This window comes from Colias croceus, chromosome 2 (assembly GCF_905220415.1).
Source record: "Colias croceus chromosome 2, ilColCroc2.1".
NCBI lineage: Eukaryota > Metazoa > Arthropoda > Insecta > Lepidoptera > Pieridae > Colias > Colias croceus.
In genome coordinates, this window is record NC_059538.1 from 4,341,352 (window position 1) to 4,355,294 (window position 13,943).

General features: G+C 33.7%; 1 protein-coding gene across 14 annotated transcripts in view; it reads left to right on the plus strand.

Annotated features, from left to right (window-relative positions):
- The first annotated feature begins 852 nt into the window (after positions 1–852).
- LOC123705748 (dynamin) overlaps positions 853–13,943 on the plus strand; it is a 29,323-nt gene continuing 16,232 nt past the window's right edge. For 3 of the 14 annotated variants that reach the window (XM_045654757.1, XM_045654763.1, XM_045654765.1), the window contains exons 1-9: positions 853–1,078; positions 4,286–4,359; positions 4,586–4,735; positions 8,740–8,943; positions 9,255–9,447; positions 11,351–11,560; positions 12,080–12,287; positions 12,492–12,629; positions 12,837–12,994. In XM_045654757.1, coding sequence (XP_045510713.1) covers positions 915–1,078; positions 4,286–4,359; positions 4,586–4,735; positions 8,740–8,943; positions 9,255–9,447; positions 11,351–11,560; positions 12,080–12,287; positions 12,492–12,629; positions 12,837–12,994 — 1,499 coding nt within the window. In that variant the 5' untranslated portion in view covers positions 853–914. Of the gene's footprint in view, positions 1,079–1,852; positions 2,127–4,285; positions 4,360–4,585; positions 4,736–8,739; positions 8,944–9,254; positions 9,448–11,350; positions 11,561–12,079; positions 12,288–12,491; positions 12,630–12,836; positions 12,995–13,943 lie in introns of those variants that run through there. The other 11 variants (XM_045654758.1, XM_045654760.1, XM_045654759.1 and 8 more) reach the window with 5 other exon arrangements.

Here is a 13,943-nt window from a genome sequence, read left to right on the forward strand (position 1 = left end):
CACTGCTAAAATGGTTTTTACCATAGAAGCTTTTCTTTTCGAAATTATTTTCTCTTTCGATTTTGGTAAGTCTCGACGACGCCGTTGAATTACGCCATTTAGCTACCTCGCCTCCCTATCTATGTATATTGTACCTTGTGAGCGATCTGGTAATAATGGATTTATTACTAAAAAAAATGGTTAATAACAATGTACTATTAAACACCTATAAGTGATACCTATATAAGACGTACATGTATTACGTTATTAATTTATTATATTAATTATCTACCTAACTATCAATTACGATGTAATTCCTACACGACTGGAGAGAGATCAAGAGCGGGGTATTTTATGTACTAAAAATTAAACTAGACTGTGACTGTGAGGTGGCTGTTTTTTTACAATTTGCAAGCAATTGCACTAATTGAAAATGCGTGTTCTATAGTCTCCTCCATATTCAATCGAACATATAAATTTAACCATGAAAAATTCGTCTACCGTTTGATTGCCGCGAATACACAAATCTCAAGGCGAAAAGTAAATGCACTTTTCACATATGCGTGCATGTTCTTTATTTAACCTCACTAATCGTTTTGCACATTATAAAGCTTCTTGTTTCGCAAACGCACGAATATGCAAATGTACTATTTAGGATTTCGTTTAGACTTTTAATATTGAAGCATAAATAAAGCTAAATAGATACAGTATTGTAATAATTATGTTTGAATGAGATACATAACTGAAACTTTTTTTAATTGTTAACGTATGCTCTTTGAAGTTCAACCCAAGATATTAGATAACTAAATATAATATTCAGCTGCCGTTCTACGCTTGCGCAATAGGAATATCGTCATATTGATGAACGAAAATCAGTAGGTGAAGATCTTTGAAGAAGTGCAGAATAAGGAGGAGATCGAATAAAGCCGGCAGCCATGGCCGGGAATATGGGGATGGAACAATTGATTCCAATTGTTAATAAGCTCCAAGATGCTTTCACGCAACTGGGAGTTCATATGCAATTAGATCTACCCCAGATTGCAGTCGTTGGTGGACAATCTGCAGGAAAGAGTTCAGTACTTGAAAATTTTGTGGGCAGGTATGTAGTAATATAATATATTTTTTCACCCAATCCTTTTTTCCCTAATACTACCTACTTAAAAACTGCTAAAAGAGGCGATACCGATATGTGACTTTGTTTTAAGTATGACTAAAAAATAGCATGCACGTAGACTCTATAAAAATCATTTCGAGCCTTATACAAGGAATTTGTTGAGTAAATAGTAATATAATTAAAAAAAAAAATAAGAAAGTCCTTTTTGTATGAACCTTTTAGTCCAATATTCAAATACATTTTTTTTAATTTCATAAATTTCATAACTATGTGAGTATATTATAGACCTCATTGAAAATTTATCAAAAATAAATATTTTTCTCAATAAATTAAACGACGTGCGTAATATTTGGTAGTACATAATATACATCATAGTGGCCTATATTTATTGCGCATGTCACGCAGTATTGATTTTGTAAACCTTGAAAAAACTTGCTTTTATTTCTGCAAAATCTGTATCAAAATCATATTTTTTGATTATTATATTATGCGAAGAGTTCGGACTTGGTTCGGACAATTATTTAAAAATTATAAGTAGGCACATATTATGTAGGTACAAAAAAAATCGAGCAGATTTTAAGACGGATAAAATTAAAATACTTCTATCATATTTTATTCTATAGTATGTTGCAGTATATAGTTTGTTGTATAAAATTAATAATTTGCATTAATCGACTATCTAAATTGAAATAACAGAAATAATTTTCGTCCTTCTATGTTTGACATTTATTACGAGAAACGGAACGTAGGTTGCCATAACCACCCACCAACCACCATATTGAAAAATATATCAGTTTATCGATGATGTGAAGTCTCGATGATGAATTAGTGATTGTGATATTGGTGAATATTGATGTTTCTCAGCAAAAATGTCTGGAAATTTTGGAATGCAACAGCTCATACCCATTGTCAACAAATTGCAAGATGCATTTGTTCAAATGGGTGTGCATATGTCCCTAGATCTACCACAAATTGCGGTAGTGGGTGGTCAATCAGCAGGAAAAAGTTCAGTGTTAGAAAATTTTGTCGGCAGGTGAGATTTTCCACTATGAAAAAATGGAACACGGTTAAAAGCAAAAATACAAATCTGAATGCTTTGTCCGTTCAGTTACAATATCCGAGTAAATTTAAAGTTTTAATAACAACTAATTTAAATTTCAATGAAAATAATGTCAGTACTAAAACTCATCAAATGTACTAGCTTTAAGACAAAGCCTTTGTTGATTGTAAAACTTCAGGGGCTAAAAATCTTAAGCAATTTAAAAACTGATCAAAATATTTCTGTCTATACATTAAACAAGTACCTAATAAGGGAGACATATTTCTTTTTTTTTATAGTTCACAACTATCTGATGTACAAAATAACTCTATAATCAAGGGAGCAAACTATATAATTCTAGATTATTAATTGAGGACTAGATGAGTTCTAAATAATTATTACCTTACCCTTTATCATACAGATAATTCCCAAAATGAACAATTTTTACAAAGTATACAAATCTCATTGAAACAATAAATGTTTGTAATTATTTATGAGAATGAAATAAAATATCCATTGAAAACTTTATTTATTATACATTGTACACCTCCAAAAGGTCATGACAGAATATTAGACTTATAGTTTAAGACAATGTTTTGGAAAATCTATTATAGGTACCTTCTACATGGATTTGTCTGAGCAAAGAAAAAAAACTACTTCTCTGTTGTTTATATTCATTTTTATCTTGTTTGTAATATGTTCTCTTTATACTTTTATCTTATATTTCCATACCTGAAATAAATGAGATTGTCTTTCTTTCTTTCTACAACAATTATCAGTCATCTTCAATCGCAAAGTTACCTAACGTTGCAATTGCTATGGGCGGCGGTGATCACCCTCATCAGTACACCGCCCGCTTCTTTGCCGGTTTTAGTATTAAAAAAAAAAAAAAAAAAAAGTCATCTTTAATAAATTTGATAGTTTCATGGATATGATGCTTAACTATGAATAATGGAGTAAAGCATAGGAAGTTATTCTCTTATCAGTTGATATTAATTATATTTCTATTTGTCATTTATCAATTTGCTTGTTGACCCCTATGACGAAAATATATGCCCCACATGATGCCCCATGAATGAAAGCTTTAAATTCATGTCATCAACACATCCTGTAAAGTTGATACATCTAAATTATATTTTGACTAGCTTTCCGCCCGCGGCTTCGCCCGCGTTTTCAAAGAAAAACCCGCATAGTTCCCGTTCCCGTGGGATTTCAGGGATAAAACCTAGCCTATGTTACTCGTGGATAATGTAGCTTTCGAATGGTGAAAGAATTTTTCAAATCTGCCAAGTAATTTCGGAGCCTATTCAATTCATACAAACAAACAAACAAACAAAAAATCAAACCTTTCCTCTTTATAATATTTGTATAGATGTATAGATTATTAAATTATAATTATGCTTAACATAATAGTCAAGGTTTTTCTACTTAGCTTCACTTGCATCCAGATTGTAAATTTAAATCATACTCAAATCCACCTGAACCCCAAAAAAAAAAAATTAAAATTGGTTCAGTCGTCTTGCAGGACTTTACAACCATTTGCTACAAGCACACATACAAATGAAATATAAATATTAAATTGAATGTAGTTTCTCTATGTGTATATCCAATTTTCTGCTTACTTCTCCCAATTGTACAAATATTCATAGAGTACTAGCTTACCGCCCGCGGCTTCGCCCGCTTTCTCTAAAACGATTTGAGATTTAAACTATCCTATCTCTCAAGTTGGATCATTCTGCACATGGTTTGCGAATTTTATTATAATCGGTTAAGTGGTTTAGGAGTCCATTGAAGACAAACATTGTGACACGAGATTTATATATATTAAGATTTACATCATTACGTCATAAATATGCATTAAGTATAGAAAAAATGCCCTGTTTCCCGATAAAAAATGGGTTATTTTTAAATCCATTTTTCTTTTTACCCTACCATAATGATACAAAAAAATGAGCTTGTCATATATCTTATCTAATTAATTATATTATTATTATCTTACAACAGTTTCACTTGCATTTTACTTGAATAAAAAGTTTCCAACAACAAAAGCTAATCTAGGCTATTTATCCCCATACCAAATTTCATATTTTAGCATAATTTTAGCCGTTTTACACATAACCCATTGATATGTTCAAATGTCATTTTTCTTATAGGGATTTCTTGCCCCGTGGGTCTGGTATTGTAACCAGACGACCATTGATTCTACAATTGATAAATGGAAATGCAGGTAACGTCTATCAATCCTCATAGTATATTATTAAAATTGTGAATGAAACATTTGTGGTTCTATTTTGTAAAATAAAGATATTTTTTGTTCATTCATGTGAAAAACTCTATTAAAATAAATCTTTCTACTGAGATTCTTGGTTGAGATTGGATAACAGCCCATACATAGTCAATAGAAATATTCTATTGCAAGTAGCAATATGTCTATTGTATTATTTTGTTTTTAGAATATGCCGAGTTCCTGCATTGCAAGGGCAAAAAGTTCACAGACTTCAATGAAGTACGTTCTGAGATTGAATCTGAGACAGATCGCATCACTGGATCTAACAAAGGCATTTCCCCAGTGCCTATCAACTTGCGAGTCTATTCACCAAATGGTAAGTAGTTTATTTTATTAAAAACTTTTTTTCAATAGCACTCTATTATGAGAGAAACATGTTTTTTTTTAAATAATCCTTATTTGCCAAATTTTAATAAAGGTATGAAAATTTCACAGTCTGCCTTTTATTGAATCTGTAACCATTTTCATTTGATGGTTCAAATTAAGTACTGATGCATATACGTTTTCTGCTTTCGTATGTTTCCATATACAAATGAAATCTATGAAATATTTTTTTTATTCACCTCTGAATAATGTTTCATGTTCGAAAATGCTAGATGTATAGTTTGGGATTTATGCTATGGATATAGCTGTTATGTATGTATACAGTAGGGAGATTCTCTCGACCTAGGGAGAGCGCAACCATAATATACATCACTTGTTTCTGAGATTTCCGTATATTATAGACACAAACACACACGACAAAACATTTATTTCCGCTTTGTCGCAAATTTTATCGCAATAGGTACGTATTCCCTATAAGGATACGACGATTGTATAATACGATTTGTACTAAAGGTCCGATGTCAAGTGTGTAAATGAGGTCACTCATGATATGCACCTTAGTGATTTTGATTCGTATATTCGAACTTCGTATCAATTAAAATCTAATTGAATGCTATGTAGGTCATCCTTTCGCCCCTGAGGGCACAGCATCATTTTATAATTGCACAAAAAAATATTTAGCACGCGAAATTTAGTACGAAATGAGATACGATTTTTTTCATGAAGTAATTTTCATTAAAATAAAAATCTATTTGATAGAATATTCATTAAATGTTGGAGGAAATTGTCACAATTGTTTTAAAGCTAATGTATAATTATTTATTGTTTGGCTCGTTTCTTTAGGCTCGGTATATCTGGGAACCGATTCTTCATGGCATGAACATTTATAAAGGAATTACCTTTTATAAAGCATACTACCTAAGTGGTATTGAAATTAGTAGACAAGAGATTATAAATGACGCCATAAATGGTATAATCTAAGTGTACAATGACTCAACACCATCATATATTACACTTTAAATATAATTATGATGCTTAATCGGAAGTGTGTGTTTAGAGATAATTTTGAATAGTCTAAAGATTACATGATAATTATAACAACATGAATCACGGTAAAATCAAAACTGTGTTACAAAAGGGAATGGTTTTCTTTATATTTTATTGTCTGATTCTTAGTAAATGTGTCACAGGTTAGTATAATTGGTGTAGACCGTGCTCTATAATTTTATAAAATATGAAGTTCTAGTAGTTTTTCGTCTTATCTTAAAAGATGTTGAAGGCTTACAATTTTAATGCTAGGTATTTATTAGACTCCTAAGTAATATAAGGAATATAAATGATATTCATATGTCATTACTAAAACAGGAAAGGTTATGTATTAGTTACATTGTCCTGTAATTAAAACCTTGATTCTTTAAGTACGATCATAATGAGATTGTGAAAGATTAGTGAGCAATATTTATTATGCAAAACAGAACTGATGTCGGATGCGATTCTGACCTAAATGTATTATCATATAGCACTATCGCAACATAATTATATTAATGTTTGTACCCATACATTTTATGGGATGAAATTTATTTGATGAATGAAAAAGTATTTGGAAAATATTTTTTTTTTCATATACCTAAGTAATGTTGGTACCTGCAAAGCCACACATACATTTCATATATTGTGCATAAATGAAAAAAGTAAACAGGATGTCCATAATTTTAAAGGTGAAAATTGTTAGATTTCAGCGCAAGGCAGCGGTCCTATTAGTCTTTTTGTTAACTAAAACTTTTTTTGTTACAATAATTAAAACTGCGACAAAAATAATGGCTTTTTTTTACATCTATTGAGTTTTTATTCATCGCGGATACGGTGCACATTAGTGTATTGTTTTAAAGTAAAAACGATTTGCTGTAGGTATTACGTATAACAATTTTACGTAAAATTCTATATTAGTCACGCTGTGGCTTTACAAATGTTATGAAGACCATGATATTCAATTTAAAATTTTGAATACTGCTAGGAATTATGAAGCGTATTAATGAAATTTTCTTTGTTATTTATTTACAATCGTGATCTTTAGTCTACAGTTTGATTCATTTGATAAGAGATAAGTCTCGTAATAGGAAAATGTTTACATTTCTTCGTGATACATACCTATTAACGGTGGAAATTTATAATATTATAGGAATGCAATGCATAGTCCACAGGAGATCTTTCTTCCTTATGTTATAGCTATAGTAATTCTATTGAACACATTTTTTATTTATTTATTTAAATTAAATACACATAGCAGATCACGATCTTGCCGGGCCCATAGGCGCCACATTTATAATTTCAGGAGCAGATCGCAACCCAACAAAATGTGTACAATTACTACTACAATGTGATTTATTCATTTTATTTTTCATTTGTATGTTGACACAAAACAGAAGCACAAGAGTGTTATCTTATCTCTTGATACAATGATGTAAGAAATAGAAAACTGTTTCTGAAACATTCAAGGTGAAAATTGTGTGAACTGTATATTTATTAAAATACCTATTAATGAGTTTCAAATAATTCAAATATTAGGTACTTTGTAATTTTGCGAAACGTGAGCGATACATAAAATATGCCACAAAGGTATATAACAATCGAAAATCAAGGTAAATAGGTATGCATTATACCAATGAATGCTACATTTTTTTTCCCATTTCCCAACCGAAGCCCCGGTAAGAAACCGGCATATCGTTATATTGGACCTTAGCAGTAAAATTGGTGTAATTTTTAAAAAATAAAACCTTTGAATTTCAGCAATTTATTCTTTGGTTCATATTATAAACAAATATATGGATGATGACGAATTTATTGCACTTCAATTATCTAAAAGTCGGTAGATGAAATGTAGTGTCATGAAATATATTGATAAAAAGCCCGATTGTTTCGTTTATAGCGCATGCGTGGAATTTATTGCGTTTTAGTTTTAAGGGCAGCTCCATGCCGACTGCCGGATCAGGGATGAAAATAGTATTGACTATCAATCAATATGAGTATCTTATTCTTTTTTGCGTAATTGTAAATCGTCCACCTTATTTGATTTATGAATTACGTTAATTCTAGGAATTGCATTCTGAAATGCGTTCATCATAATATTATGCTTCAATAATATAAAATTATTTTTCCTTTGCTTTAAGAGAACGCTCGCGTCACACACATTGTAATAAATATAAAATAACTTATAACTAGATTGTTTTGTTTCACTTATTTACCTAAAATTTAAATCATTAAGTCTTAAGGTCAACGGCCGAATCACGCTCCAGTGAGAAGTTCAAGTTTCTATGTCAATACAATAAAAAGATACGGAGTGACGCGTTTTCCTTAGAACTGAGTCATTCACAAAATATCAACCGGGAACTTCTAAAGGACGTAGAAGGCAAATGAGTTATTCATTGATTATTATGCGTGCCATATTATGTGTAAGTGTAACGCTTACTCGTACAAGTTACTATCGATACAATGAATGAAATGGTGACCTATTTAAAACATTAATAAATAGATTCAGTTCACATAATAATTTAATTCAAATATAAAATTTTCAAGTTTATAAGTTCACTCGTAATAAGTACAGCCTACAGGGTATAATATAAAGTCCTTACCTTGTTTATTTGTTCAACATTATTTTGTTCAAGTTCTGTTAGAGCGTTTTTTAGCTTGCGAGAATAAATCCCAAGTAGTCCCTAAAAATATAAAGTATTATGTACTGAGTAGTATGCACTGAAACTATTTCATACATTACCTACACTTTTTTTTTACTGGATTATACAGATTGCCGCTAATACAGACACACATTCGGATTTATTACATAACTAACGCTAACGTGTACACTCGTGTTTTGATCACAAAGAAACAAATTGCAAATGTTTTAGCGTTTATAGTCGTTAGTTTTTAATGAACTTTTAAAACAATTATGCAAAAGAGACGAAGAAGAATGAACCACATTTTTACCAAAATAATTATTTACAGTACTCAACTTGACGTTGATCGATTTGCCCGGGCTCACGAAGGTGCCCATCGGCGACCAGCCTATAGACATCGAACAGCAGATCAAAGCCATGATCTTCCAGTTCATCAGGCGCGAATCCTGCCTCATTCTCGCTGTCACACCAGCCAACACCGATCTGGCGAACAGCGATGCCCTTAAACTTGCCAAAGAAGTGGATCCACAAGGTAATGTCTCGATCTTTCGCAGGTTTTCCACTGACCTTAAGCTATGATGTAACCGGGTTTCCGCTAATTGTATGACTGCTCGAATACAGTGATTAGCAAATTCAATTTGTATCTTTTTGTTTGCTATTGATATAATTTTTACGTAATATTTTAATGTATCTAATTCGACATCTTCAATAATGTCTGTTATAAAGAATCATACTGTAAATGTAGTAAATCCTTTCTGGATATCCAATATTTGCGGTTAATTTTCTCAAAAAAATAGACTTATGTAATTATTATAAAATAAACATAATCGAGAATACTTGTAGGTCTGCGCACAATCGGTGTGATCACCAAGCTGGATCTCATGGACGAGGGCACGGACGCGCGCGACGTGCTCGAGAACAAGCTGCTGCCGCTGCGGCGCGGGTACATCGGCGTCGTCAACCGCTCGCAGAAGGACATCGACGGACGCAAGGACATATCCGCAGCGCTGGCCGCGGAGAGGAAGTTCTTCCTTAGGTAAGACGGGGTTAGGGTTATTGCGGGATAAACTTGATATTATGGGCGAGGGTATAAAAAGACGTGACGTGTTCGATAACGAGCTGCTGCGTACTTAAAGAGGTTATTTAATCAGGGCAGGGCTAGATGGAAAACTTCATAAAAAACGTTTTAAGGCATGCTGGTGCATATTGTAATGTAAACTTTACAAATTGATAATAAGAGGATAAGTCCTAAAATAGTAAAGACGTATAAACGATTATCAGACCTACATGCGTTGTGGATTTTTTTAATGAAAAAAAAAAAGACGTAAACATATATGATTATTTATTTACACACTTTCGGTCTTTATAAAATGCGCCTAATATAAAAAAAAATCGTATAAATTAGATTTTATCAATATTGAACTCTGCAATGGATTGGACAAACAAATAAAAGTGTTGTTCATTGATCGCGCGCCGGTTTATTATTGTTTTCTTATCGGTTCACGCCGCATAGCATAAGAAATATGTTTGTTTTTATTCAAGTCAAGCAATGATAATACGTACCTAGTATTAAATTTTTATTATCTGTAAAAACAAGCGACAACCGTATTTGGACTGATAGTGTGAACCAAATGTTTATCTGTCTGGATCTATATTCTGAATTGCAGTTAATATAATGCTATTTATAATAAAGATAATAGAGCAATTAAATGTGATTTAGAATAAGTAAAATAATTCAATAAATAAATTTCACGATAAATGAATTTTATAAATTAGCTAAATTAATTAGGTTATATTAATTTACCTTGTTAATGAAGCGAACAAAAAAACAGTAAAGATTTTGTAGCATTCATTATACCAATGTATTATATTTTTCAATTGGACTTTAGTTACGACGAATCAGTGGCGACATGGCTCACGCCCACTTACTACTTCTATCGCTTTTATCATTACATGAATGTACTATGCGTTATTAATATGCGTGTATTTCCTTGCAACATCTTATGGCATTTTAATATTGCATTATTTTGAAAATCAGTAGAGATTTGAAAGTTAATATCAATTTGATAAAGCAATGGAGACGCTTCAGATAGATTTAATTTTTGAAAGGAAATAAAAGTAAAATGAGAAGCGTCGTGATTATAAATAATACTGAAAATATCCAGCGCTACTGAAACATAATTCCATTTTATCATATACATTGTTATGTTAAACAAATATAAGAGAATGTGGTGTCTATAATCAATAAGCGATGACGTATTTTCGTTTACCATAATTATGTAAACGCCTTCTATATCGGTCTTCGAGTTTTAACATTCTTCTTAAATGTTTACTAAATCATGAGTCATGGCACGATAATTTTTATCAAGTGTTCTTAAATTAAAAAGAATGTAATTATTATTATTGTAACATACCGAATTTAATTTTACTTTAAAAAACGGTGTAACTATTTTTGTTTTTAAGATTTTAACAATACATTTTACACTAAATCAGTTGCATCTGTTTACTAACAAGTTACGATTAAAACAAAAGCGGCCTTTGTCATAAAATCCCGTGTTATGTTAAGCTCGTATTTAAGTTAAAATGACAAAAAAATTGCATCAAAGAGTAACAATTAGACTATCAGTGCCTTTAACTAATATAAACTTTCTTTACCTTCACGTACTTTCTATTACTTTATATATCCATACTAATATTATAAATGCGAAAGTAACTCTGTCTGTCTGTCTGTTACTCAATCACGCCTTAACTACTGAACCAATTTGCATGAAATTTGGTATAGAGATATTTTGATTCCCGAGAAAGGACATAGGATAGGTTTTATCCCGGAAATCCCATGGGAACGGGAACGGGAACTATGCGGGTTTTCTTTGAAAACGCGGGCGAAGCCGCGGGCGGAAAGCTAGTACACTATAATTAAATAAAAATACACCTTCCAGCCACCCATCCTACCGCCACATCGCGGACCGGCTCGGCACACCGTACCTGCAGAGAGTGCTCAACCAACAGCTCACGAACCACATCAGAGACACGCTTCCAGGTCTACGGGATAAACTGCAGAAGCAACTGCTAGCGCTCGAGAAGGATGTGGAACAGTACAAGCACTTCCGACCTGATGATCCGTCTATCAAGACTAAGGCTATGCTGCAGTGAGTTGCTTTTTTTTTGGGTAGTTGCTCAAATTGTTTCTTAAATTATTTTACAATTTTACATACATATTTTAAAGGACCAGATTTAATGTATGATTATAAATTTATATATTTAGTCCCGCTAATAAATCGGGGCTAATATATTGAAATATTGAAGATTATTATATTTTTGTGTTAATTAGATCTAGAATTTTTAAATAATAATTATTTATTTTCTGGGGAATTTCGTCAGCGCCTTTCTTATGTACAGGTAAAGATGTGATAGTGTGTGTAGGTTTTGAATGATTTACACTGTTTCAATGATGCCCTTCAATTAACCGTACCGTTTAATATTCCCAGGATTTAATTAAACAATATAAAATTAATCCTTGTGTGATTTTGGCATGTTATAAAATTGTGTGATTTGTAAATAATCAATATACGACAATGTTGTACTACATAACATGTTAAAATAACATTAACTAACAAAAAATTACACTTGAAAAAAAAGTTACATATCAAAACAATTATCCGCAACAGAATGATCCAGCAACTGCAAACAGACTTCGAGAGAACGATCGAAGGTTCTGGATCGGCGCAGATCAACACGAACGAGCTGTCGGGCGGTGCCAAGATCAACCGCTTGTTCCACGAGCGGTTCCCATTCGAGATTGTAAAAATGGAGTTCGATGAGAAGGAACTGCGTAGGGAGATCGCTTTCGCTATCCGAAATATTCACGGTATTAGGGTGAGTGGCTCATTATGATGTAATATAAATAAATTAAAAAATAATGTGCTGCAAATAGGGCTGGTTTGTTGCGTATCATAATGCAAAACATGTCTAATTGCCTATTTTTAATAATAAAAAAAATTGCATAAAATGTTCTGATTACACTTGTAGTTAAGGACTTTATAAAATTGTCATTTAAATCTTTTATCATGTCTCTTGTAGGTTGGTCTGTTCACACCCGACATGGCGTTTGAGGCAATCGTAAAGAAGCAGATAGCTCGACTAAAGGAGCCTTCTCTCAAGTGCGTGGATCTCGTTGTGCAGGAGCTCTCCAACGTAGTGCGCGTTTGTACGGAAAGGGTATGTACAATTTTATGTTGATAGTCACATTGAGTTCACAACTATAAACATAGTGTCTATTTATGCGAATGTAGCGGCTATTTATCACCCTTTCTATATCATGTGTATCATCGAAAATTAAATTCATTGATACCAAATATTCCATTTAATACACCCATTGAATAAAAATACAATTAATAGCTATAATATAAATCTATTTATTTTCAGATGTCCCGCTACCCACGCCTCCGCGAAGAGACGGAACGCATCATAATGTCGCACGTGCGTTCCCGCGAGCAGCAGTGCAAGGACCAGCTCGTGCTGCTCATCGACTGCGAGCTGGCCTACATGAACACCAACCACGAGGACTTCATCGGGTTCGCCAAGTGAGTGTGCCTGCCGCGTGTAGACATGTGTAGTGTATCGGCACGTGCGTCCCGCGAGCAGCAGTGCAAGGACCAGCTCGTGCTGCTCATCGACTGCGAGCTGGCCTACATGAACACCAACCACGAGGACTTCATCGGGTTCGCCAAGTGAGTGTGCCTGCCGCGTGTAGACATGTGTAGTGTATCGGCACGTGCGTCCCGCGAGCAGCAGTGCAAGGACCAGCTCGTGCTGCTCATCGACTGCGAGCTGGCCTACATGAACACCAACCACGAGGACTTCATCGGGTTCGCCAAGTGAGTGTGCCTGCCGCGTGTAGACATGTGTAGTGTATCGGCACGTGCGTCCCGCGAGCAGCAGTGCAAGGACCAGCTCGTGCTGCTCATCGACTGCGAGCTGGCCTACATGAACACCAACCACGAGGACTTCATCGGGTTCGCCAAGTGAGTGTGCCTGCCGCGTGTAGACATGTGTAGTGTATCGGCACGTGCGTCCCGCGAGCAGCAGTGCAAGGACCAGCTCGTGCTGCTCATCGACTGCGAGCTGGCCTACATGAACACCAACCACGAGGACTTCATCGGGTTCGCCAAGTGAGTGTGCCTGCCGCGTGTGTAAATAATTCAATAGTGTATCGTACAAGGAAATTAATTGGTACTACCCAGGAAGTGAGGGGTGGTCTGCTTTCCAAGTGAGTACATTTTTTTTTGGTAACGGACAGGAAACCTTCTTTTGAGAAAAAACAGAGCCACATGCTCTGTTTTTTCTGTGTACCTGCAATAAGTGAAAATAAGTTTAAATAATGTAACACATAAGGGAATTAATTGGTGCTGTTCAGATTCAAGATATTACAGTCTTCAATTGGGTTTGCCATGTGAGTATATTCACAGTAAACTGTGTTTAAATAAGTCGACAGGTCATGTAACATAAGGGGACTAATTGGTAAGTGCGACA